Source organism: Bacillus rossius, chromosome 1 (genome assembly GCF_032445375.1).
Source record: "Bacillus rossius redtenbacheri isolate Brsri chromosome 1, Brsri_v3, whole genome shotgun sequence".
NCBI lineage: Eukaryota > Metazoa > Arthropoda > Insecta > Phasmatodea > Bacillidae > Bacillus > Bacillus rossius.
Window position 1 is genome coordinate 62,753,401 of NC_086330.1, and position 23,531 is coordinate 62,776,931.

Here is a 23,531-nt window from a genome sequence, read left to right on the forward strand (position 1 = left end):
AGATGAGTGAATCGTAGGGTTCCCACAAGGGAACAGTGACTATGGGCGCGGTTACACGGGACCTTGAACTACTTCAGGTGAACATGTTTAAGTAAACACGTTTACAAACGCGAAAGTGTACGGTTACACAGTAGTTGCTGAAAAATGTGTTCAGTTCTAAAACCTGTTGTCTACTGTCAACGAATGAATGTGTTGTTCATCGTCTCTATTTTGTATACAGTAAACGCGGGATTTTCTCACTTGTTAATAATGTTTTAATTAGCACAAATGGAATGTGTTTTCATATTGCTCATTATTTTTTTACAAATGGGGAATTCATACAACATGCACAGTAAAATTTTTATACACGTATTTTTTTATTATTTTTTGAGCGAGACTACCTATCTCAGTTTTAAGTAAATTAAGGTCAGGATCAATTAAAAATATCTTTTGTTGCATTCGGTAAAATATTACTCGAACTTGTGCCAGGAACACCTGCTATCTTGAATTTCTGCAAAGGACTGTTTATATTCTAAACAGCCAATCAGAGGCTAATGTAGAAGATATGTCGATCTGAACTACTTTGCCAACCTGTTTAAGTTAAATGGGAAATGGCCTCGAACGAAACATGTTCAGACTGTGTGTAACCGCACTCAACAGCTGAACATGTTCACCTGAAGTAATTCAGACTCCCGTGTAACCGCGCCCTATGAAACATGCTTAACGATGGTGTTCTCAAGCATAGACTAAGATACTGGAGAATGCCCTCTCGGAAATAAGAAACATGGGACTATTATAAGATTGTCTTCATCAAGACTCTATTGTTTGGAATCACTTGAGACAATCTCAAGCAACGTCTATAACCAACCAAATATTTAAATAAGAATGCATATAATAATTTCTTGATGAAGGAATGTTTTGATATAAATATGAATACGACTCCTAGACTAAATAAAAAAATATTTTCTGCATTCTTTGATTGGTTTATTTTTGTTCATTACAATTTTTGCTGGCAAATATTTCTATCATATGATTTAAAAATAAAGGGTTATATTTCTTTATTTTAATTTTAAAACTTGTATAACGTTTTCTAAAAATACTCAGTTAAAGAATGTTTTCAGAAATACAATTTATTTATTTTTAGCTACATATTTGAAGATATGAATATTTTGGCCCGTGTAGGAAATTTAGATTTTTGTGGTAAGGTAATTTTGGTAAGCTATCACTTTTATTATTTTTATGTTTTAAATTTTAAAGATGGAAGACGAGCTTGAAGACCGTGTTATTTATCAAACTTATATTTCGCACATGAAATTAATTTCTAAATTGGTGGTTGGGGTGCCATTAAACCCAGCACCTATCAGTTACATGTGGAGGTTATTTCGGATATACGTTTTTAAGCCAGAAATATTAATTTTTAGTGCTGTATTCTTTGTTATTATTTTTTATTTGCAGGCAGTAGATGTGTGGAGTCGCAATTTGCTCGGTAGGCTGCAATATACCATCGGACGGTCAACTTCGAAAGTCCAGCGTTTACAGTATTTCGTCAATGGTTCGGTATCGAGTGGAGAACACCTGAGCTGGGAGTTAAAGGAAGGTAACATCGCTGCTTATGCTGTCCAGGGCAGACGCCCTCGAATGGAAGATCGCTTTGTTGTTGAGGAAGATATCAACAAAACTGGTGTTTCTTTATATGCCGTGTTTGATGGCCATGGGGGAGAGGTGAGTGATTCGTAAATAACGAAATTGTAGGTTATAATATCTATGTATAATGCGTGAGTATTAATTAGGTATACAATTTAGACTCTTGATTGTATTTGCCCTCGCAATTTGGCTTTCATCCGATGACAAGGAGTCCTCTCTTTTCTCTCCTGCCCCCTCTCATTTAGTTCTCTTCTCAGGTCCCATTATACTTACTCCTTTTCCTCTCTAGGAAGGCTTGCCTCCCTCTTTCCGCCCGCCTCCATTCCGTCTGGAGCTTCCACCTGTGATCTCTTTGCCTTCTACACCTACTTTGTGCACTGTAGTTCCCAGCTGCCACCAGCTTTTCATCTTAAAGTCTAATTTATTTCACCCTCCTCTCCTATAATGCCTCCCACCCAAACTCCTTAATCATCTTAGACAGGCTATGCATTTCCCCTTCTTTCCCTTCCCTTCTCCACATACCCATCACTCACCTCGCTGCTCTACGCTTCACCTTCTCCAGCTCCCTTACCTCTGTCACTAAGTAAGAATTCTAGACCACAGCCGCATACTGCTTCACTGGCCTGACCAATGTGGAATACACATTGTTCAATTTAGTGATCTTATTATTCACATGAAGGTGCCATATTCACACTTCTGTTTGTAAGGAAAGCAAAAGTAAAATGTTATTGTACAATATTGGTTTGGCACAAAATGGTAAATTGCAACTCTTGTAACAGTCAATGTATTAGACAGGGTTTATAAACTATGCAAGGGATGCACTGTCACATATATCACATTTTTGTTATAACATTGCAACATGCAATCAATGCAATTGAATCACTGTTGTTTATAAAGCACGAATGTTGTAATGTCTCACCAACCCTACAACTTGAAATTGTAAATCAGCAGGAAATAAATTTCTTCCTCTGTGCTTCTTTTGGTAATTCATATTTATCATGATAACATATGAAATTGTCAATAATTTGTTCTAAAAAGATTATTTTCTTTCATTGTGAAAAAGTTTGATTAGTGAAAAAATTATTTATATAATAAAAACAACATTGTTGCCTTCTATGAACATGATGTTTGCAGCTTTAAAAATTTCTGGAACACTTCACTTCAATTTTGGAAGGCGGAAATGAAAGCTGTAGCCCAAGAATTTGGTAGTTTATCGATGCTTGCATTGGGTTATTGCATCTTGCCTGGTATATAAACTGTTAATTGAAACAGTTGTTGAACTTTTTGCATCTTGTTTTTATTGCATCGTTATAAATCTGGACTAACGTCAGCGTTGTATCTTATTCTGATTGGTTGGTATTTACTGTTAAATGATAAAATTTTAACTTTAGTTAACTTAAACTTGTGATTAAGGTTTAGGCTGGTAAAAAAAATTCTGTACATTAGAATAAACTGGAAATAATATTGAACGTTTCTTAAATTTTTACTAGTTCCCATTATATAATCAGTTTGCTCATATAATTAATGTATCAGGTCAGTCTTGGCTATTCATTGGACAAGGAATGGTTGTAGGGCAGCTTTTGAGACCTGCCATCTTGCGGAGATCTCTATAAGGCCTTGCAAAGTATCTCGTCTCTAATACGGACTTCCCACATTCTTTCAGTAACGGATGTTAGGAAGTGGAATACATATGTGAATCTTGAAGTTAGTGCTAATTTTTCTCCCTTCTGTTTTGTATTCATTAAACCCAAAATGTGATTACTGTTTCACACAAAGACTTTCTTATTGTGCTTGGTTCACAATGCTGGTGCTTTTGCACAATACTTGTGTAATTGTCCCGTTACCATCAATCCATAGTGGACAACAATTGGAAAAAGTTATTTATTCTTATGTATGTTGTCACTGTGAATAGTCATTTTGTGTTCTATTAATTGAATGATTCTTGTAACAGAGAAAATTGATTCATATCATTATTTTAGACACCACCATTGCTAGTTTGCACTGTATGTCATAGAGAAAACACAAAGAACAAGGTTTTTTTTCAATGACATACAGAGCAAAATAGCAATGGCTTTTGACCAAAATAATAATTTAAATCTATGTACTCCCTTTCCATTTATTAAAATGCTAATAATTTTCTTGGAAGCTAGAGAGTTACAGTATATTTTCAGCTTACAAGACATTTTGTCTGTAGTTGCATAGTTATGGCAAACAATAGAGCATAAAATGTAGATACAGAACTAAGTTTTGTTGCATTCAGTTTATTACAAGAAACATTTCATTTTTCCGACTTATTATAGTTCACGCCTATTAAGGATAAGTCAAATGTCTATTTTAAAGCAAAAGCCAATTTTAATGTTTATGAATGCTTTAAGGTTATTGATGATCTTAAGGAGATTACTGATTATAATACACATAGGTATAAATTTTTGGTACCAATGATATTCAAACCATTTTGTTTGTTGCCAAAAACTATTTATTGTTAAAATTGAACATTTAGAAATATAAGCTATCAACCACTAATTAGCTCTGACAATTGATTGTATGTTGTTAGTACCAATAATAATAAAAAAAAAACTGTGGATATTCAGAATATAAACTGTGTATCTGGGGACAGCACATGTTAACAAAGTTATATCAAGAATATTGAGACATTCAGATGCTGAGAAAAGAACCATTGTTGTCAGAGGTTAATCAGCAACAACCAGCATTGAAGGTTTAGATCATGTGTATTGTATACGACAGTTGTGTAGTGTGTGTGTGTGTGTGTGTGTGTAGTGTGTGTGTGTGTGTGTGTAGTGTGTGTGTGTGTGTGTGTGCGTGTGTGTGCGTGTGCGTGCGTGTGCGTGCGTGTGCGTGCGTGTGCGTGCGTGTGCGCGTGTGCGTGCGTGTGCGCGTGTGCGTGCGTGCGTGATTTTAATTTATCTATTTAAAGTTTTCAATATAGATCTGGTTTTTATTATTTTATTTTATGATTGATAGTTTGATTCTGACTACTAAATGTTAATTTTTGGGAATATATACATGTAAGTTTTTGCTTTTTTATTTATATAATTTTTATGCAGTGTTTAATATTAAATATTAAGTTATTTTTGATTTGGATATTCTTTTTAGTATGATGTGTCCATATTATTAAATACTTCAATTAAAAAGGAATAGTATTTATATATTAATAAGATCTTATAATATATATAATTATTTAAATATATCATTATAGATCAGTTAAATCTTTATATTATACTAGCTAAACCCGGCCACGCTTTGCTGTGGCACAGTTTAATATTAATTCATTGTTTAATTTAATATTTTACTGTGCATGGCTGTGGAATGTAATAGAAGAAATAAAAATGTGTTTAGCTGAAATATTTTTATTGTAAAGCTAATGGAAGGACTACATTCCTTGTTTTCCCATTTTTTGCATAAACATATAGATCAGATGGTTTACCGACTCTGGAGCACCCGACATATAACTGTCCATGAGAGAAGCATTCATTTTCTAAATTCAAACCGCACACTTGCAAAGATTGTCCTTGTGCTTTATTGATGGTCATAGCGAACGCAAGGCGTATTGGAAATTGAAGTCGTTTGAACTCGAACGCCATATCTGTCGGAATAAGTGGCATTCGTGGAAGTAATACGTCTTCACCTTTATGAAGTCCAATCAAAATTGTTGCTTCAATAAGATTATCCATTAATTTTTTAACTACTAATCGTGTACCATTACATAATTTAGGCTGACAGATATTTCGAAGCAATATAATTGGCACACCAATTTTCAAATTCAAAATATGTGGTGGTAATCCTGGAACATCGAGTGAATTGAGAAATTCCGTTGGAAAGTTCACTGCTTCATTTTGGTGCACTACTGAATCAATAGATTTGTATGTCATTGTTTCACCTTCGATTCTGTTTATAATACTATTGTTCATATCGTGTACGTCAAAATTTTTAGCCGCTAGAATGGCTCTTTCGCTCAACCATGCATGATTTTTGAATTTTGTTTCGATGTTTTGGAATACCTTGTCTACTAATTCCTCTTTTGAATCTACGATGTTGCATAAATCAGATGATAAGCTGATTTTTCCTGTTTCTGGATTTGTAGGTACAGTGCCGTTACCAACTTCAATTAATTGTCTTGAAAATATGACTGCTGTTGGATCGTTCTGAAGGTTAACTCGCATATTCGTGGTTAAATGCATTTTTTTTACTGTGCTCCAAAAATTTGAATATTTTTTAATTTAAACGTATTTTTATCAATAGAGTCGAAAGAATATACTTTCAAATTAAATAAAGTTTTTTATTCTTTCTTGAAAAAAAAAAAATATATATATATATATATATATATATATATATATATATATATATATATATATATATATATATATATATATATATATATATATACATATTTGTTTAAATTATAGTCGTCAAGGCACAATGGTCGAGTAGCCTGATGTGCTTGAACTTCGACAATATGGTACAGCATCGTCGAGCGTGGTCACAACTAAGTTGGGTGACCATGATATTTAGTTATAGAAACTTTTTTTTCCGACTTTTCCGGTGGATTTTCCCAAACTTTTATTTCATATAAACACTCTTCTGTTAAGATGCAATGTTCTGTAAAAATTTCAATCCAAACCATCGTATACTTTCCGAGTTTTGCGGCCAAATACATACGGAAGCTTAATTTTTATATATATAGATTAATATATAATTAATAATAACAACATATCTAATAAGAACATATATTTATATTATTATTTATATTATAATAAGATCTTAATATATTAAATAATAAATACATATAAATATATATATATATATATATTTAGCTGCATACATGTCTGTATATACGCACGTGTGTGCTTGTGCGTGTGTGCATGTATATATGTATATTGATATATTACAAATACAGTGTAGCCTACATCAGTATCTGTTATCAGAAGAATTAGGTTGATTGATTTGCCTTGTGTATAAGAAAGCCGCTAATAAAATGTTTTTTTTTTTTTTTTTTTTAGTTTGCGGCAAATTTTGCGAGGGACAAACTAATCAAGAACGTGAACAGAAAAGTGGCGGAACTGAAGCAGCTGGTCGCGGAGGGGGCGCACCTGAAAAAGCCACTTTATCAGAGTGTGACCGGCAGCCCCCAGGCTCGACGCTCCGCGAAGACGGAGCAGCCGGCGAGCGCCGCGCGGAAGCAGAGCTTCAGGAAGACGCCGAGCGCGTCGGCGACGGACGAGTGCGCGAGGAAAGGCGCGGGCGTGACGGACCCGCTGCTGCTGAGCCGGCTGGACGCCCTGTCGCGCCCGATCACCCGTGAGGTGCGTCCCACGCGGCCGGAGGACCTGCACGCTGCCGAGGTGCCCGTACACACCTACCTCGAGTCCAGCGGCGGCATCAACTACGGCCGCCTGCTCACGGACGAGGTCCTGGCCGTGGACCGGCTGTTGGTCGAGGACGCCAAGAAGAGCATGGATGTGGCAGGTTCGTTCGTCATGGTAGCTCCTACGTTTTTTGATGGCCGTTGGTTTTTTAAGGGGCCACTCCAGTGTTTCAGGGGCACTACGCAACCCTTGTTAACCTCATAAGATTCAATGCTATTTTCACTTTGCTTATAACTAATTAACTAATACAGATTTTGAAATGATGCTTGCTTGATATGTAAGACAACGATGCTCTTATCAAAGCCCCTTTCTTCAAAAATGTGCATAAATTATGGTTCAAACCTAGACAATACACTTATGCATATTAGTAAAGATTAGTATAAAACCATAATTTATGCACGTTTTTGAAGAAAGGGGCTTTGATAAGAGCATTGTAGTCTTACATATCAAGCAAGCATCATTTCGAAATCTATATTAGTTAATTAGTTATAAGCAAAGTGAAAATAGCATTGAATGTTATGAGGTTAACGCGGGTTGCGTAGTGCCCCTGAAACACTGGAGTGGCCTCTTAATAAGCTGTCTACACAATTTTTGCATCACTTACGTTATATTTTCCTTCCAAGGTGGCTAGCATTAGGTAAGACAGGGAAAATCTGGAGGAGTCCAAGAATTTATAATTTTTGGAAGACATGTAAAATTTATGAAAACAGTCGGAGAAATATACGTCAGGTAATTTATGAAATTATTTTACACCCAGGCACATCAACAATTTGCTAACCTGTAAGGTGTGAGGTGCATGTTTCTTATTTTGTTTAATGTGTAGTGTGTCTATGTATTTGCATAGAGATGTACACATTATATTTTGTGTTGGCACAAAACAGAATATGAGTTGGAATTCTGTTATCTTAGTCATTTTCAGTGTGTGCTGAGTAGTAATTTCTTGGTTTGTTTATCACAGTTCTATTCGTGGCCAAACTTACATATTATATGCATGCAATTTGGAGCTGAAAACCGACGATATTGAGAAATTCTCAGCTAGTTGTTTTCGTACACCCATTAAGTAACATGGGAGGCAATTTAAAGTAATAAATGTGATAATTGCTGCTTAGCAGAAAAATTTGAGTACCTACATATGTCTAGTTTAACTCTGTAGTGTACTTATATAGCGAATATCAGTAATCGTCAGAGCAATGATAAAGAAAAGGTTTGAGTTTATATGACAGTTTTTTATGGTATTATTGCAAAGTGTCAGGGAATATTATGCTGAGAGAAAAGTTTGGGTGTTGGTAGATTAAAATTAATAAAACTGGATTTCAAATTCAATTCTTTACACATAGCTACCAAAATAACCATGCTGTGGAGAAATATTCTCACAACTATAAATTATTATTTAATTAAAATTTTTCTTTCTTTCATGTTAAAGTTCATAGAGTGATGCCAGGTTAAATTACTGTTGTGTAATAGTCTCTGAAGCATTTATTTTTTTCTCTATGGAAACTATATTTAACATTGCTTGTTAAATCAAAATTTATTGGACCTATACTATTTTGTTTTGTTAAATTCCGCCTTTATTTCTTTTACTTAAAAACAACTGACTGAGTGGGGAGCAACCAAAAGGAATATTTGTGTTAGGAAGATTTGAGTGATAATTCTAATTTCTGGTCAATTAGAAGTCTGCTAATTTTTTATTAAATAGTGAAGTAGTTACTTTATATGGTTTGTGTGTGAAATTACAAATCAATAGCACAAAGATTGATTTTTATAAGAACTATCCTTATTGGCTGTGCCAATTTTGAGTGAATTTCATCGATCCTGAGTTATGGAGTGAGTCAAGATACAGACTCAACCAATGGGATTCTATGAGACATGTGTATAGTCAAATCAAGAGCCACATTGTCAATCTACATTTGAACTATGATATTTTGGAAAAAAGGACGACGACAACCCATCCAAGTGTTGTGGATTCTTTGATGGTTCCTTGGAGAGGACTCTGGGTGACTGCAGTGAGACACCACTCGAAATCATCTTTAGCTTTATGAGCACACCTCGTTGGACATTCATAGCTATCACAATTCCCAGATCGTAACTAGTTCCGACAATTTAACTCTCCATCAAATTCCCACTGTATTGTGGCTCAATAAGGTATGATCAATGGTATTTATAACTTGTCATTTGTTTGAGGGTGAATGGTGTGTTAGATGATATTATGTAACTAGCATTCTCTTTCGAATACTAGTCAGTTTAACATTGATGATTTTTGCTTTGATTGAACTCTTTACGTATTGTTAATAGATATTTGAAACCTTATTTTAACGTTAACTCCTTTACTCACATTTAACTGGTTAAAGTTATATTTTTTTTTTTAGTAAGTTCATTTGTAAACATTAAGCCTACTAAGTTAATCGAATGCTAGTTTCATTCGTGACACCGGTGTCAAGCTCATGCATTCACCAAATTGTTTAATTTGTTGTTTAGCTTTTCATAAATGATTTGTTTTGAACTGGGAATATTCCTAAGCTGATATCGAGTTGTCATTGTTTTCGTATAATACATAGGTCAAACAAGGATTTTACATTGCTTTTTAATCTTATAAGGTAATTGCACCGGTACTCGTCACTGCTCCAATGGTCGTCACTAGCAACTTCAAATGTAAATAATAGAGAAGTAGCTCAATATATCGCCAACTTAAATATTGACAAAAATTTGGTCGACTTTCTAGCTGAAATTACCACAATAGTTTTCTGAACAAACCCTATTTTCAATTAAAAAAAGTCCGTGCATCAAAAGTTCGTAGAGCAGTGAAGATAAATAGGGGAATTCCTATACTAAAACACTAAGGAGGTATGTGCACATTTTTACTTCTAATTCTGTAATTTTTCATGTTTATTCGTGATGTTTTGTGCTGAATGTGTTGGTTAAATGTTCTTGAAGAGGTGAAAGTATTTATTTAAAAAAATTCGTTTTCTTTGTATGATTTAGTTAGGGTGACGAAAACTGGATCAATAAAAAACTTGTATTGCTAGTGTTCGTCATACCTGACGAACACTGGTACATTTAATATTTTATTTAAAGTTGTGCTAAGTTACACCCTAGAGTTCTTAAATAATATTGGTTCTTTGTTGTTGATAGGCAAAGTACATTATTATGATCAGATCCAGTAGTCGTCACCTATGACGACTTCCGATGCATGTGTATGACGACTTCTGGGTCGGAAATTACTTTACTTTATTGATTGCAGAAATTGTGTAGGTATTGTTGTTTACATTAATTTAGGGGTCATTCAATATATATATTTTGACATTATTAAGTAAATTAAACATTATAATGTGTCTCATTCTTTAATTACAGGGCAAAATGCCAAAACGGAAAGTACTGTTGTATGAAAAGTCAGCCATGGAAGCTGCTCTTAAAGATGTAGCGAATGGTATGAGTATAAAACGAGCAGCGGAAAAAAAGAGTGTGCCAAGAAACACATTGTCCGATAAACACAAAGGCAAATCGCCCTTGGGTAGGAAGATGGGCCCCGATTCATTTTTAAATTTTACTTCTGATACCGCATAACATGCTATGTTATGTTGCAGCAACGAATCGAGTCGTATTGCGTACGCGTACAGTATGATGTTGCATAAATAATAATAAATATAATATAAACAATTAACAATATTTGATAATTAAACCCTTTTTGTTAACCAAGAAACAATTAAATCTCATTAGAGTGGCTTTATTATATTATCTCTTTTAAGATAAGAACAAAAAAACGTGAAAATACGCGATAGTGAAAAACAAAAACATACACATTTTTAATTTGTGAAAAAATACTTACTTACGTTGTTTCTGTTCCAATCTCAAACTTTGTCTACACACATAATACCTTTAATAAACAGTAAAAAAACTTGGACGAGGAATTTCCAAATTATACTTTACTTAATAAACAAACATCGTTCTTTGTAACGTAAATTCATCGAATATGCGCGCGCATGCGTGAAACATACGAAAAATGCGAGTAACAAAATGCAGCCGTGTGTAACGTTTCGTTACTCGTTACTAAACGACACACACGTTACTCAGTACAGAATACGTACGGTTTGCTACAGTTCTATAATATTTTCATGTTATTTGTGCTGTCCCTCTTTGTTCCGTGAGTGCTGTAAGTAAATTCAAAATTTAATGAGGATTATTCATTATATTACTAAACGATCTTTATGAATTGCCATTTTGATGTTTAAAATATAGTACCAAATAAAATTTGAAGCCCAAATAGTACAATACTATCATTCTGGATCCATGAATTAAAACTAATGCAGCCAAAATCGCACATGACGACTACTGGCACAAACATGTGACGAACACTGGCAAACATGAATATTTGCATGACGACTACTGGCTCGAAATCACACTTTTTTCAAAATTATAAAAAAAAAAAAAATTTTGTTTTTATCGAAGAGTGTTGGATAGCATTGTAGAGTAAAGTTTGATGTTAAAAACAAACATGTAGGGGGCAGTAATACACCTACGAGGTTATGTACACAATTTTTTTTTTTCTAAAACTCTTCTTAGCGTGACGACTACTGGTACATTTACCTTATTTGAGTTGAATTCCAATAGTAGTTTGATTTGGGCTTAGTGATTGTTACAGTTTCCGTTTGGAGTGGTGATAGAAATCCGATATTTCAAAATATTGATAAGTCCATTTCTTGAAATGTGAATTAAATGAATTTAAGACAATAGAATATGTGTGAGGAGTAATTTCAAGGAAATAGATGTGTTTAATTTTAAACTAAGTAAGTACTACGCGAGTAGCATTAGCAACTAGGTTCTTGCTGTTTAAAATGCAGACAATAAATATGTAGTAGCATAAATGTATGCTGTAAAAAGTATTCCAAATGTTTTATTTTTTTTTGGTTTGAATAATCAATACCTGACTCGTGCTGAAAATAGTTTGCATTCTCTACCGATAAACGTGGTTCTTTTGTGGCATGTTTAAATCCTTCCACTGCATAGTCACAACAATTACAACAAAAAAGTTTTATGTTGAGTAAAAATAGGAGTTAAAAGATTGTGAACATAATTTATTATAAGTTGAAATAATCATTTTACTAACCTCTAGTTAATATAATTTTTAATATTGGATAGTTAGCAAGTGTAGTTAGTACCTACTCAGAAGTTTGTTTCTTTCTGATGTTGGGAATAGCTGTGGGAAGATTGCGCATGTTACACAATTTGCAGCAGAGTTGGTGCAAAGTGTGTACTGCAATCATGCAAAGTGAAATTATTACCAGTTATGTGAGGGGAAAATTTTCCTGAAGAAAATTTTCCATACAAATACAAATTTCAGGTTTATTTTTTAAATTTTTTTAAAGGAGTTTTGTACAAAGAATCCACAGACTATGAGATTTTTTAATGTTTCTCTCAGTATGCTGTTTTTTGGAGTCCTGATATTGAACCTTTTCCCCCCTCCTAGGCACCACAGCCTTAATAGCACTGGTTGAAGGTTCTCGACTGGTGGTGGCAAATGTTGGCGACTCGAGGGGAGTAATGTGTGACGGCAAAGGCAATGCCATTCCGCTGTCGTTCGACCACAAACCACAACAGGTAAGAATTCCACGTGTTCGGCAAGATGTCACGTAATTTTGTTACATGTAAGTACCTATGACAAGCCAATTTCTACGCTTGATGCACAAGTTGACAAAAACAATTTTCACGCAGAATTGCAGTTTCAAATTATTTTTCTGCCAGTTATACTTGTTGATGAATAGTTTGGTGTCACACGAACAAAAAAAATGCCCAAGGTGAAAAAAAAAACAAACAATTTTTGTACAGAATTGCAGTTTCGAACTTGTGCATTTTTTGTTCATGTGATACCAAACTATTCATCAAGTAAAACTGGGAGAGCAAATTCAAAGCTGCACAATACAATTCTACATTGTACAACGAAATTGTTGCAAAGTTTCAATACGGAAAAATTGGGAAGAAAACTGGGGAGTTACTTTGCTATTTTGTAACAATACAGATGATGTAACCAAGATGGAGTTGCGCACGCATGTTTATAAATCATACTGAACAACTTACATTTCCCGTGATTAGCTTCTTTACAGTAAAATAATTGATTACCTTTTCACCCCTTTTACGGTAGAATATAAGTAATAGTAAATATAAAAATATGTTATTTAATCATATAATGTAAGTTATTCTTACTCAGTTTTTTCCCCCTTCATCTTAATTTGCATGGATATACATATGATTTATTACTATAAAAAATAATGTGCCACCATTTCACTGCCTTTTTGGGTCAAATGTTGGGAATAGATAAAAGCCGTATGTAATTAATTGTTTGCGTTATTCATGCTCACTTTCTTACATCCAGCATAATTGCTATTGAAATATACAGTTTTTTATGATAAAACAAGTGTTGCACCCTTTTCACACTGTTAAAAGTCAAAATCAGGAAAAATTGAAAAAATACAGTTCAACTGTATTTGTTTGTTGTTCATTCTTAATTTCTTACCCTTAAATCTAGTAGATTTGAAAATATGCTTTTTTTTTCTTTAAGCCCTACTTAAACCATTTATAAACCGTAGGAGTGGAATCTTGCAAAGTAGTAAAAAGTATTTTGTAGTTTTATTATTTAATTTTATTTATCAAAATTTATGTCATACTACGTAACTAGTTTTGGAGGTATGATTTTTTAAAATAAACCTAAAAATATGTACCCCCCTTTTCACCCCCTTAAAATTAAGTTGAAGTTCAATAAATAAAAAAAAAATATGTTTACTGTAGATGCAAGTTATTTTTTTTAGTTTCTTACTTCTAGTTCTTATTGATTTGGAAATCTTCATTTTTAATTTTAAAAATATACCTACCCCTTTAATACCTCTTAGGGTTGGAATTTAGCAAAATAGTAAAATTGTGGTTGGTAGTTTTTGTGTGTTTATTATTGTCACCCAATATATTATATTATGTTTGATTAGATTCAGAGTTTTAAATATTTATCTTTAAATCATATTGCTTCTTTTTCATTCCTTAGGGGTGGAATTTTTACTATGGTAAAATTGTGGTTGTAGATTTTGTGTGTTTATTATTGATATCCAATATAGTTTATTATTTTTTATTATATTTGGTATTTGGAGATATAATTATTTACCTTAAAACTGTGTTCACCTAGTTACCACTTTGAAGTCTAATTTCACAAAGTGGTAAAATTGTGGTTGGTAGTTTTTGTTTGTTAATTATTGATACCTATTATTTTTTCTTATGATTCAGGGTTATAATTAATCATTTTAATGCCTAATTTACCCCTTTTCCACCCCTAAGGGGATAAATTTCACAAAATGTTGAAATTGTGGTTGGTAGTATTAATATATGTTTATTATTGGTACCAAATGACTATTTTTATGCTTGAATAGATTCAGAGATATACAAGTATTTATTTTAAAACCTAATTTACTCCCTTTCACCCCTTAGGGGTTGAGTTTTGCTAAATTGTAAAATTGGGGTTGGTGGTTTTAGTATGTTAAATATTTGGTACCCAATATCTTTTCTTATGCTTGATTAGTTTCAGAGATACAATCAATTATCTTAAAATGGTAGTCATTTGGGGTGAAGGTGACCAGATTTCATCTTCATAATGAATTTTTGCTAACAAATTTTAATATGTTTATTTATCCAACTATGTACATGTATAGATTTATACTTGTTTTCTGAAATGCTGTCATTGAAAGAAAAAAATACTAATATTTTAATGATTTTAATTTTTTTACGTAATTGGTCATGTTCACCCCCAGTGGGGTGAATGAATGTGACCATTAAGTTTATTTTCATTTTAATATTCACCTTGCTAGTGTTAGGGTTAAGTTGACTACATTATATGTAAGAGAAACACCAAAAAAATTATTTTGAGAAAAAAAATAAATCTTATTTTGAATTTTTACTGTGTAATAAAAAATATATAAACAATTTAGAACAAAATAAAGTGTTATTTATTTAGACTGCCAATTATGAAAACTCAAGTGAAGCAGATTAATTTACCTACCTATCACTTAAACTACTTGTGCACAAAACTGGAAAATAATTAAATTGATATTTTACAAACATCATTTAGGCTATTCCAGAATATGACTGATGGTTATTTCCTAAAATAGAGGAACCTACAAGTTATGAAAACCAAAAAATAAATATTTATTAGCATAATAAAACATTTAACTGATAATGTGAAGTAAACCTTACAATAATAGAAAAAATAGACCAAATAACCACAGGTAAGCTACTGGAAATTGAAACTATTTGTTAGTAAACATTGAACTGAATTTCCATTCTAGTTCATTCTGCTATCACTTTTTCTTGGAACACATAATGGACTCGTTTGTTTAGTTTATAAGGAGGCAGAACTTTTTTCTGAATTAGACACTTCTCAACATAAATTACTAGACATTGGGTTGAACATGACCATGTGGTCATCTTCACCCCAAAATGCTAAAGAAACTGCACAGTTTCAATAAAATTTGTTTACCTTAGAAATTTTAATTTATTCAGCAATTTTTATTATTTACTTACTCTTCAATCCTCTCAAATCAGCAATCATAGCAATTTTATTTGCAATTATTTTTTTTATTATACCCGGCAGTAATAAAGTATTAGCAACATTATTAATCATAACAAATAGTTCTTGGTTTTTATTTGTTTCTAAATTTCTGTCTAAAATTGTAATTTCAGTCCCAAAATCACTTCTTTTAAGAGAAACTCTCCTAGATTTTAAAGCATAACCACATAATTTTTTATCTTCATTGCCTGGATTGTGTCAGGTCAACAAAACAAATTTCATAAAATTGGTCAACTTCACCCCACTGGTCAACTTCACCCCAACTGACGTATTTACCCCTTTTTCACCTTTTTAAGGGTGGAATTCTTTAAAAATATAGCCTAGTTTTTAAGTTGGCCAGAGACCTATCACTACATAGTATAAAACAAAGTCGCTTCCTGCTGTCTGTCCTTATGTATGCTTAGATCTTTAAAACTACGCAACAGATTTTGATGCGGGTTTTTTTAATGGATAGAGTGATTCAAGAGAAGGTTTATATGTATAATACATGCATAATATATTAGAGAAACACTGATAATTTTAGAGGTTTCTAATGTGATGTAAATAAACACATTTTTTTTTGCGCTTACATTGCAAATGCTGGCTGAACCCTATGAGATAGATCAAAATAATGTAGTACAGTATTGTACACCTTAAAAATGTCTAAAAAAAAGTCAGTGATGGTATATGTCTATCTCTTAGGGATAACCCATAATAACCATTTTTTATCCTTTACTTTTTACGAGATATAATGGCTTATTTACGAAGCGATTTTAAGCAATACAGCATTAATCCATATCCAATTAAGTACCTTAAATACATTGTGCATTTAATATAGATCAATATGGCCCTTTACAGCATGTAATTTAAATGTATATTTTCGAAGATATTACGCAGACATTCTGTGGTATATTTAGTATCAGCATTGCACCCGTGCGAAGCCGGGGCGGCAGGCGCGTAGGAACCGGGGGGGCGACCCAGGCGACTGCCCGGCCATAACATTTCATGGCCGGGCAAAGTGATGGTTTTGCCCGGCCATTGCATCAGTTAGTGGTTTTGTGGGATTTTCTTGTCTGTGCGTTACTTTATTCTTATAATAAATTAAGACTTTTCGATAAGTGTACAGGCACAATAAATACGGCAACTGTTCTTGTTTTCTTCTAAATATTCACGTTTCACAGTGCTGATAGCGGAAATATTATTGTGGGAAATAAGACCATTAATGTTTCCGCTCGTTGCAGTAGCTTACGCTCCGTTTTTGTCCACCTTTGTCTACCTGACCTTCAGATCCTTGCATTCACCCCGCCTCGTTTCTAACAAACGGTAACGACCTGACATGCAGAGCGCTTTCCATATCAGTCATCATTCAACAGCTGTACGTCTTGCTTTTTAAGTCCAAGAAACTTTGCGAGATGTACTACAGAACTGTTTAAAATAAACTTATTTATGTGTAGTATCGTGAGTGAGTAGTGCGGAATGGCAGTGATGAAAAACATTTAGGGTTTAAGGAGAAAATTTATAACAGTATTTTAATTTTTGCGGCGTACAATGACTCAGAGAAGCATCAACTTTTTCTTCAAAAACCGTTCTGCACAGTCCTGCAGTTCATCACAACCACAACCTAAAAAGCAGTGCACATTAGGCTAAAATGCCCGTGAAGACAAAGATCCTAAAGAAGAGTTGGATTCCTTTAACTCAGGTATTAATTTTGAGCAGTTTAGACTGAGACGAATTTTTACATGATCCCGAAAACCATTTGTAATATACCTATTTAACATTAAAGTTTAGTGTGTCGGTACATTATTTTTTTCAGCTCGTCGCTCGTGATTATTCCATCGAGTAATAAAAAAATTTCTTTGAATCTACAAATCATTGAACAAGAATTTATCAAGCATATTTGCAGTTATTTTTAAGCATCTTAACTCGCCTATTCTGTGGGGTTCGCATTTTAAACTTATTCTTAAGGGGAGTCTGACAGTAAAAAAATTAAAATATTGACTTTTTAAATTTTTAATACCAAAATAAAATTTCGACTTTCCTGAATAAAATTATATGAGTGTTATTGCGAAAATCTTTTTTCCATCTTGAATTTTTTATTTTTTTAAAGTTGAATTGCATTTTTCAAAAAAATTAATTGTTGTGACTTTTTAATTTTAAATGCTAAAAAAAAATATTTTGATCTTTCTGAATACAATGTAAATACTTTCTAGTACTCCTTTAAATAAAAAATATTACGAATAGTAAATTTTCAAAACTTTGGAGCAGTTTTCTGTCACGTTTTAAATTAATATTCAGTGGACACTAGGTACACCATACGCTTGTGTCAATACATTCTGAATATTGGCATCATCTAAGAATATTCAATTAAAGGTGTGTAACATTAAGAGTTCTCCTGTCCTGATATTCAAATGAATTTACTTAAGAGTGGGCGTTGAGTGGGATAATGACGTCTTGTTAAATTGTTTACTCAAGGCTCAGCCTCACTTAAATATTTGATTATAGCTTGTTTTGATTATTGCAGTTGTTTGTTAGCACATATTTAAAAAATGTAACTATAGATATAGATAGTTGGCAAAATATATTATCTCACACTATAAATATTAATCTTCAACCACCGTCATGTAATTATGATGCAATTAGTGAAACATATTTTTAATTATAAATACATCTTTGCCTTTTCTACAGCTCTAGATAACTTGATGATATCTGAGGACTAAATTTGAAGGTGCTTGTAATTTATGTACTCTGTGCAGTGGGAAAATTCAACAAATTGCCTTTAAAATTAATTCTACAAGGCGAAAACTTAAAAGTGAACACTGTTTTCTGATGCCGAGCCTTAAATAAATTTGTTATAAAAAAAAGTTAAAATTTCTGCTAGTAGTACATTCTATTTTTATGTACGAAAGATGCTTAAATCGCACCATTTTGCTCCTTAGAATACAATTTTTTTTCTACCGGGGGAGAGCCCCCGGACACCCCCTTTGTTAAATCCACCACTTATAATGATACTCTCCTTTGCCCCCCCATTAAATATTTGCTTCCTACGCGCCTGCGAGGCGGGTCGCTAGTCTAATAATAAATTCATCAAATAGTTTTTGATTGTTGCTGGAACATACAGACAGACAAATACACAAAAATTTTAAAAAGTTAATTTTTTAGTTTTCATTAACATAAATAGCCATTTTCAATATTTTTTTATTTTTCAAATTTCATCCAGTGTTCAGACAGTATTATTATTAGTTTAGATGTAACTATAATTTTTTTATTAATATTGTATTATTTGTAATTATTCATTATATATACATATTTGGGCTTCTTTAGTATATAGAAAATACCATACAATTATTTATAATGAAAATGATATATGAAAAAACTAAACAAGAGCAAGTTTATTACCGTCTTCATTAACGGACGGTCGGCGACAGTGGACAGATTATCCTCACATTGTACATTAAATCGAGGGGTCACTTATTTTAATTGTAAAATTGAAAATAGAAGCAAAATTAATTAATACGTCAATATTATGCATTAGTTAAGCAGCTATTCATGTTGCAAGATACACTAGAACGTCTCAGAATTTTACCCTTGAAGATGACCTCAAGCAGATTAGAAGATAGAACAGGCACTGTATTTGCATGAAACTAGAAATTTAACTTTGGGTCTCATAATTTGTTCTGCTGTTTTTCCACCACAGAGATACAGTATTTTAAACTATGTAACAGAATGTAATGTAAGCTGTGTGATGGGAAACATATTAGTGTCACGTTTTTGAAATGGAGAGGCAGACGTTCAGATTGATTTAAAATAGCCAGACAATCATACAAATTTTTAAAGTTTGTTCGGTGCAGAGTTTTTAAAGCATATCTGTTGATATGAATTTGAATTCATGGTGTATGTTTATTATCTGGTCTGTGAATAACTTTACTACAGAGAAAACCTTACAAGTAATACTTTCAAACTTTGGCTGCAAACATTTTTTGCATGATCGTTTACAATAAAGGTATCATATGAGATGTGTATTGTGTGGGGTGAAACCTGCTGTAATGAATTGGGGACAGTTGTTTTTAATTAAAATATTCTATTGAGTTATTTTGGCTGCTTTCCCACTTATTTATTCACTTTGAAGCTTCTATGGGAAAAGCACAAATTTTGTCTTTGATAGTGTGGAGTCAGCTAGTGTAAATATTGAAATTATTTAATGTATTTAATAATTTCGGTTTCTCTAGCCTACCTCTCTTAGTTTTAAGAATTGTATCTAGAAGCTTGTGTCTGAAAGTCAAGGTAAAGTGTGTCAAAAGTATTTAAATACTAATATGAATATGTATCGTGAATAGACCTTGGAATAAAGTGTAAACAAATTCAACTGTACGGTTTATATTTGTGTGTAATGTTTGTGACGATGGTGACAATACACTTTGACATGCACAAAATCACACTTTATATAAATAATCTTAACTTAAAATAATTTATTTTAAACTACAGATGGAATTTGTTATTACTCTCAACTTCAAAGCATCTAAAAATTCTTTCACTTGTGTGAATTATCTTTACAATCTAATGTTAATTATTTGGATGTTATTTATTTTAACTAACTTCAGTCCGGTAGAGCTTGGACTACTGGGTACTTAACTTGCAGTACCAGTCAACCAAAATAGCAATACGTTATTCCCATCTATACTTGTTAATACTATCTAGATCGGGATCGCGATTCCGGAATTTGATTTGTAAATCTAAAGATGAACAAGTTATTCGGTTTCCTTTACAAAGAATATTCAATATACTATAACAGATTCTAGTTCTGCGAAATATGTTCGTTTTGTTTAAATTGTAATTCGTTAGGGTACTTCTATATTCAGCGAGTCTTCGGGTGATGGGGTAAGGGACCAAACCTTGCTGCAGGATACCCACAAGACGTGTAGGTTCTCGGAGACTCCTTGGTTCGACTCATTCAGGACTGCGATGTTGGTGTTGCTCCTCCGTCCTCTAGCGTGCGGCAGGAATACGCGCTGTCACGACTCCATCCTTCAGACTATGGGCTGCAACTGGGCTGGACTGCGCGACGGTCTTCCTTCCCGGGCTCGAACTGCGACTTTTCAATCTTCGACAGGATTCTTCTTTCTTCGGAATTGTAAACAGCATTTAATCTTCGTAGTTTCAAAGCAAATTAAAGTCATTTGACGATCTCTTGAACATGGATATTTGTCGACTTCTCTTCTTAAACTAATTATTTAAAATCTTGATGTCTGAGTCTTATCTTCGTCGATTAAAATTATTATTTTCTTCAAAATCTCAGTTAATATTGGCATTAATAACCATTTTCAATCTTCTATAAATGTTCAATTATAAATCAATGTCAAAATCATTGCATTCTAGCTGTTGTCTTAATCAAGTCTCAATTCGTTCTAAAAGAATATTTTCCCCGTCACTAGTAAACAATTTTCTTTAGTTTGTTGTTAAAACAAAAACTAGTAAAATTACTAACCATTACTGACGTGTTCATCTTTAAATTAATAGTGGTTTCAAAAAATACTGCTATGCTAGCCTTGACAATATTTAAATTAAAAAATAACATAGAGTAATACATAGACAAAACGATAACCAAAGAAATTTACAGTCTGAATTAATCATAGATTACAGATATAAACATACGGAATAAAATGTAACTAAACAAAATAAATATTAAAGGAAATTAAATATTTACTTTCTATAAAGTGTAAATATTGCCTTTATAATAGTATTTATAATTTTGCACTCATGTTAACATTTACGTGATGCCAGCTGTCAACACCCTCTGTGCCATTGACATTCCTCTGATTTCTGGGATCCCAATAAGACCAATAAACCAATACATGAAGAAAAGGCATCATCTATTTTGTATACATGTACATAGCATCCTCCTTTTCCCCATCTTGTCGATTAACTGACTCAAGACCCATAATGTTACTGCTGGTTTCCAATTTACTTATGTGGTTTTCAGATAGAGAGGGACATGTGCTCTCGACACACTTCACCTCACATATATGTAAAGTTTTAGAAACAGAGGCCACAGTGGTCAAATTCTCAGATCACTTTCTTTCCACCAAGTTTTGATTTCCGGAGGGGTCATAACCTGAATTTTTTGCAAGTGTGGAACATGGTGTATGTTGAGGTGCCGATGGGTTTTCTCAAGCAGTACTCCAGTTTCCCCCACCCAGTCATTTCGTAAGTGCTCCATTCGCATGACATCTCCCCCTAATGTGTCTACTGTCTAATGAGCCCGAAGTTGAGATGAGAAATTAAGCCTTGATTAATTAATTAACACAAATCATTAAAAATTGTTTCTGCAAACTGTTTAACATATGGTAAAAGGTTTTAAAGACTATTTGTTGTTAATACAGCGGTAAAGTCCCAGTGTAGGTATAGATGACGTGCAATTATTTTTTGCCTAACATTAGGGTAGACATTTTTTACAGCACTTTTCATAAGTTATATCTAGGCTTATTGACAAGAAATGGTATTGTTTGATTGGTTTTTATGTTGTCAGATGAGAGAGAGGAAGCGTATCACAGAGGCTGGTGGATTCATCACATTCAATGGGGTGTGGCGCGTGGCAGGCATCCTGGCCACTTCGCGGGCTCTCGGGGACTATCCGCTCAAGGACAAGAAGCTGGTCATAGCGGACCCGGACATCCTGACCTTCGACCTCGACGATCACAAGCCCTTGTTCCTCGTGCTGGCGTCGGACGGCCTGTGGGACACATTCACCAACGAGGAGGCTGTGGCTTTCATCAAGGAGCGCATCAACGAGCCTCACTTTGGAGCAAAGAGCATTACTTTGCAGTCATACTACAGGGGTTCCTTGGACAACATCACCGTTGTCGTTATCAATTTCAAAGAACGCAAATGGAGTTACGTGTCTGTCAAGAAATCATGACTCCTTACTCCATTTGGAGGCTTTTGTCAATTGATGAAATAACCCTTCAGTATCACTTTCAGAAAGTTTTTGTGATCTGAAAGAAGAATAGCTTTAATTTTTGTGAGATTTGATATTTTTAAAAGTTGTAAACTAGTGTTTACATTTTTTGGAAATAGTTGTCATTTTTTGGAAATAGTTAAGTTAGGCAATATTAATAGATAAAGGTGCTTGTTTGTTTAAAAAATGGTACCAAAGAATTTCAAAGAATTTGTCTATAGTAACCCACTTGATGTGGTATTAGTTCCAGAAGAAAATATTTTTGTGAAAGGTTATACACATTTTAATTAGAGGTTGTGAAATATTTCAATTGCTATTGTTGTTGTGATGATGTTAACCTTCCTCAGCTGGGGGCATGTATCTCAGTCACGCACCAAAGATAATGTATAGTTGAAGTTTGTTATGAAGTTGTGGAGGTTTTTCAGTGACTATGCAACAATCATTATGTAGGTACAAATGCTGTGCCAAAGTTCTGACTGATGAACTGTATTTGCTCATATTAGTAGACGAAAGTCTTTTGAGTGTTGTAGCAAGTCAACATACAAAAAGCATGTACAGTAGGTCTTTTGAAATTTCCGACAGATCTAATTTTTGATGTACTTCTCACTTTTTCTCGTACAAAATATAATTTTTTTTTTGTGAAATAGTATTTTTTTTTTGCATTTAACTAAGAAACTAAGAAGCTACTTATACATATATATATATATATATATATATATATATATATATATATATATACATACATACATACATATATATATATATATATATATATATATATATATATATATATATATATATATATACAATGCTGCAGTAATCCTTCAGAATTACAATGTGTAGGGTTAATAATACAATTTAAAACCAAATTTTGTTTTTTAAGTTACAATGTTACTAATATTTTCTTATTTTTAATTCGCTAAACCAGGCCTGCCACCAAATTAGGTTCCTAAATCCTCTTTATCCTGTAAAATTTATAACTTTGACATCATTTATT

At 33.1% G+C, this 23,531-nt stretch overlaps 1 protein-coding gene across 2 annotated transcripts; it reads left to right on the forward strand.

Moving 5' to 3' along the window:
* The first annotated feature begins 1,114 nt into the window (after positions 1-1,114).
* On the forward strand, positions 1,115-23,178 carry LOC134536790 (protein phosphatase 1L). Of its 2 annotated transcripts, XM_063376719.1 has the most exons (5): positions 1,115-1,193; positions 1,435-1,701; positions 6,642-7,107; positions 12,469-12,599; positions 22,106-23,178. In XM_063376719.1, the coding sequence occupies exons 1-5, from the start codon at positions 1,140-1,142 to the stop codon at positions 22,493-22,495; spliced, it is 1,308 nt and encodes a 435-aa protein (XP_063232789.1). In that variant the 5' UTR covers positions 1,115-1,139; the 3' UTR covers positions 22,496-23,178. The 2 variants fall into 2 exon arrangements, with proteins under 2 accessions (XP_063232789.1, XP_063232796.1); XM_063376726.1 differs by lacking the exon at positions 1,115-1,193 and having other exon boundaries at positions 1,210-1,701.
* The last annotated feature ends 353 nt before the right edge of the window (positions 23,179-23,531 follow it).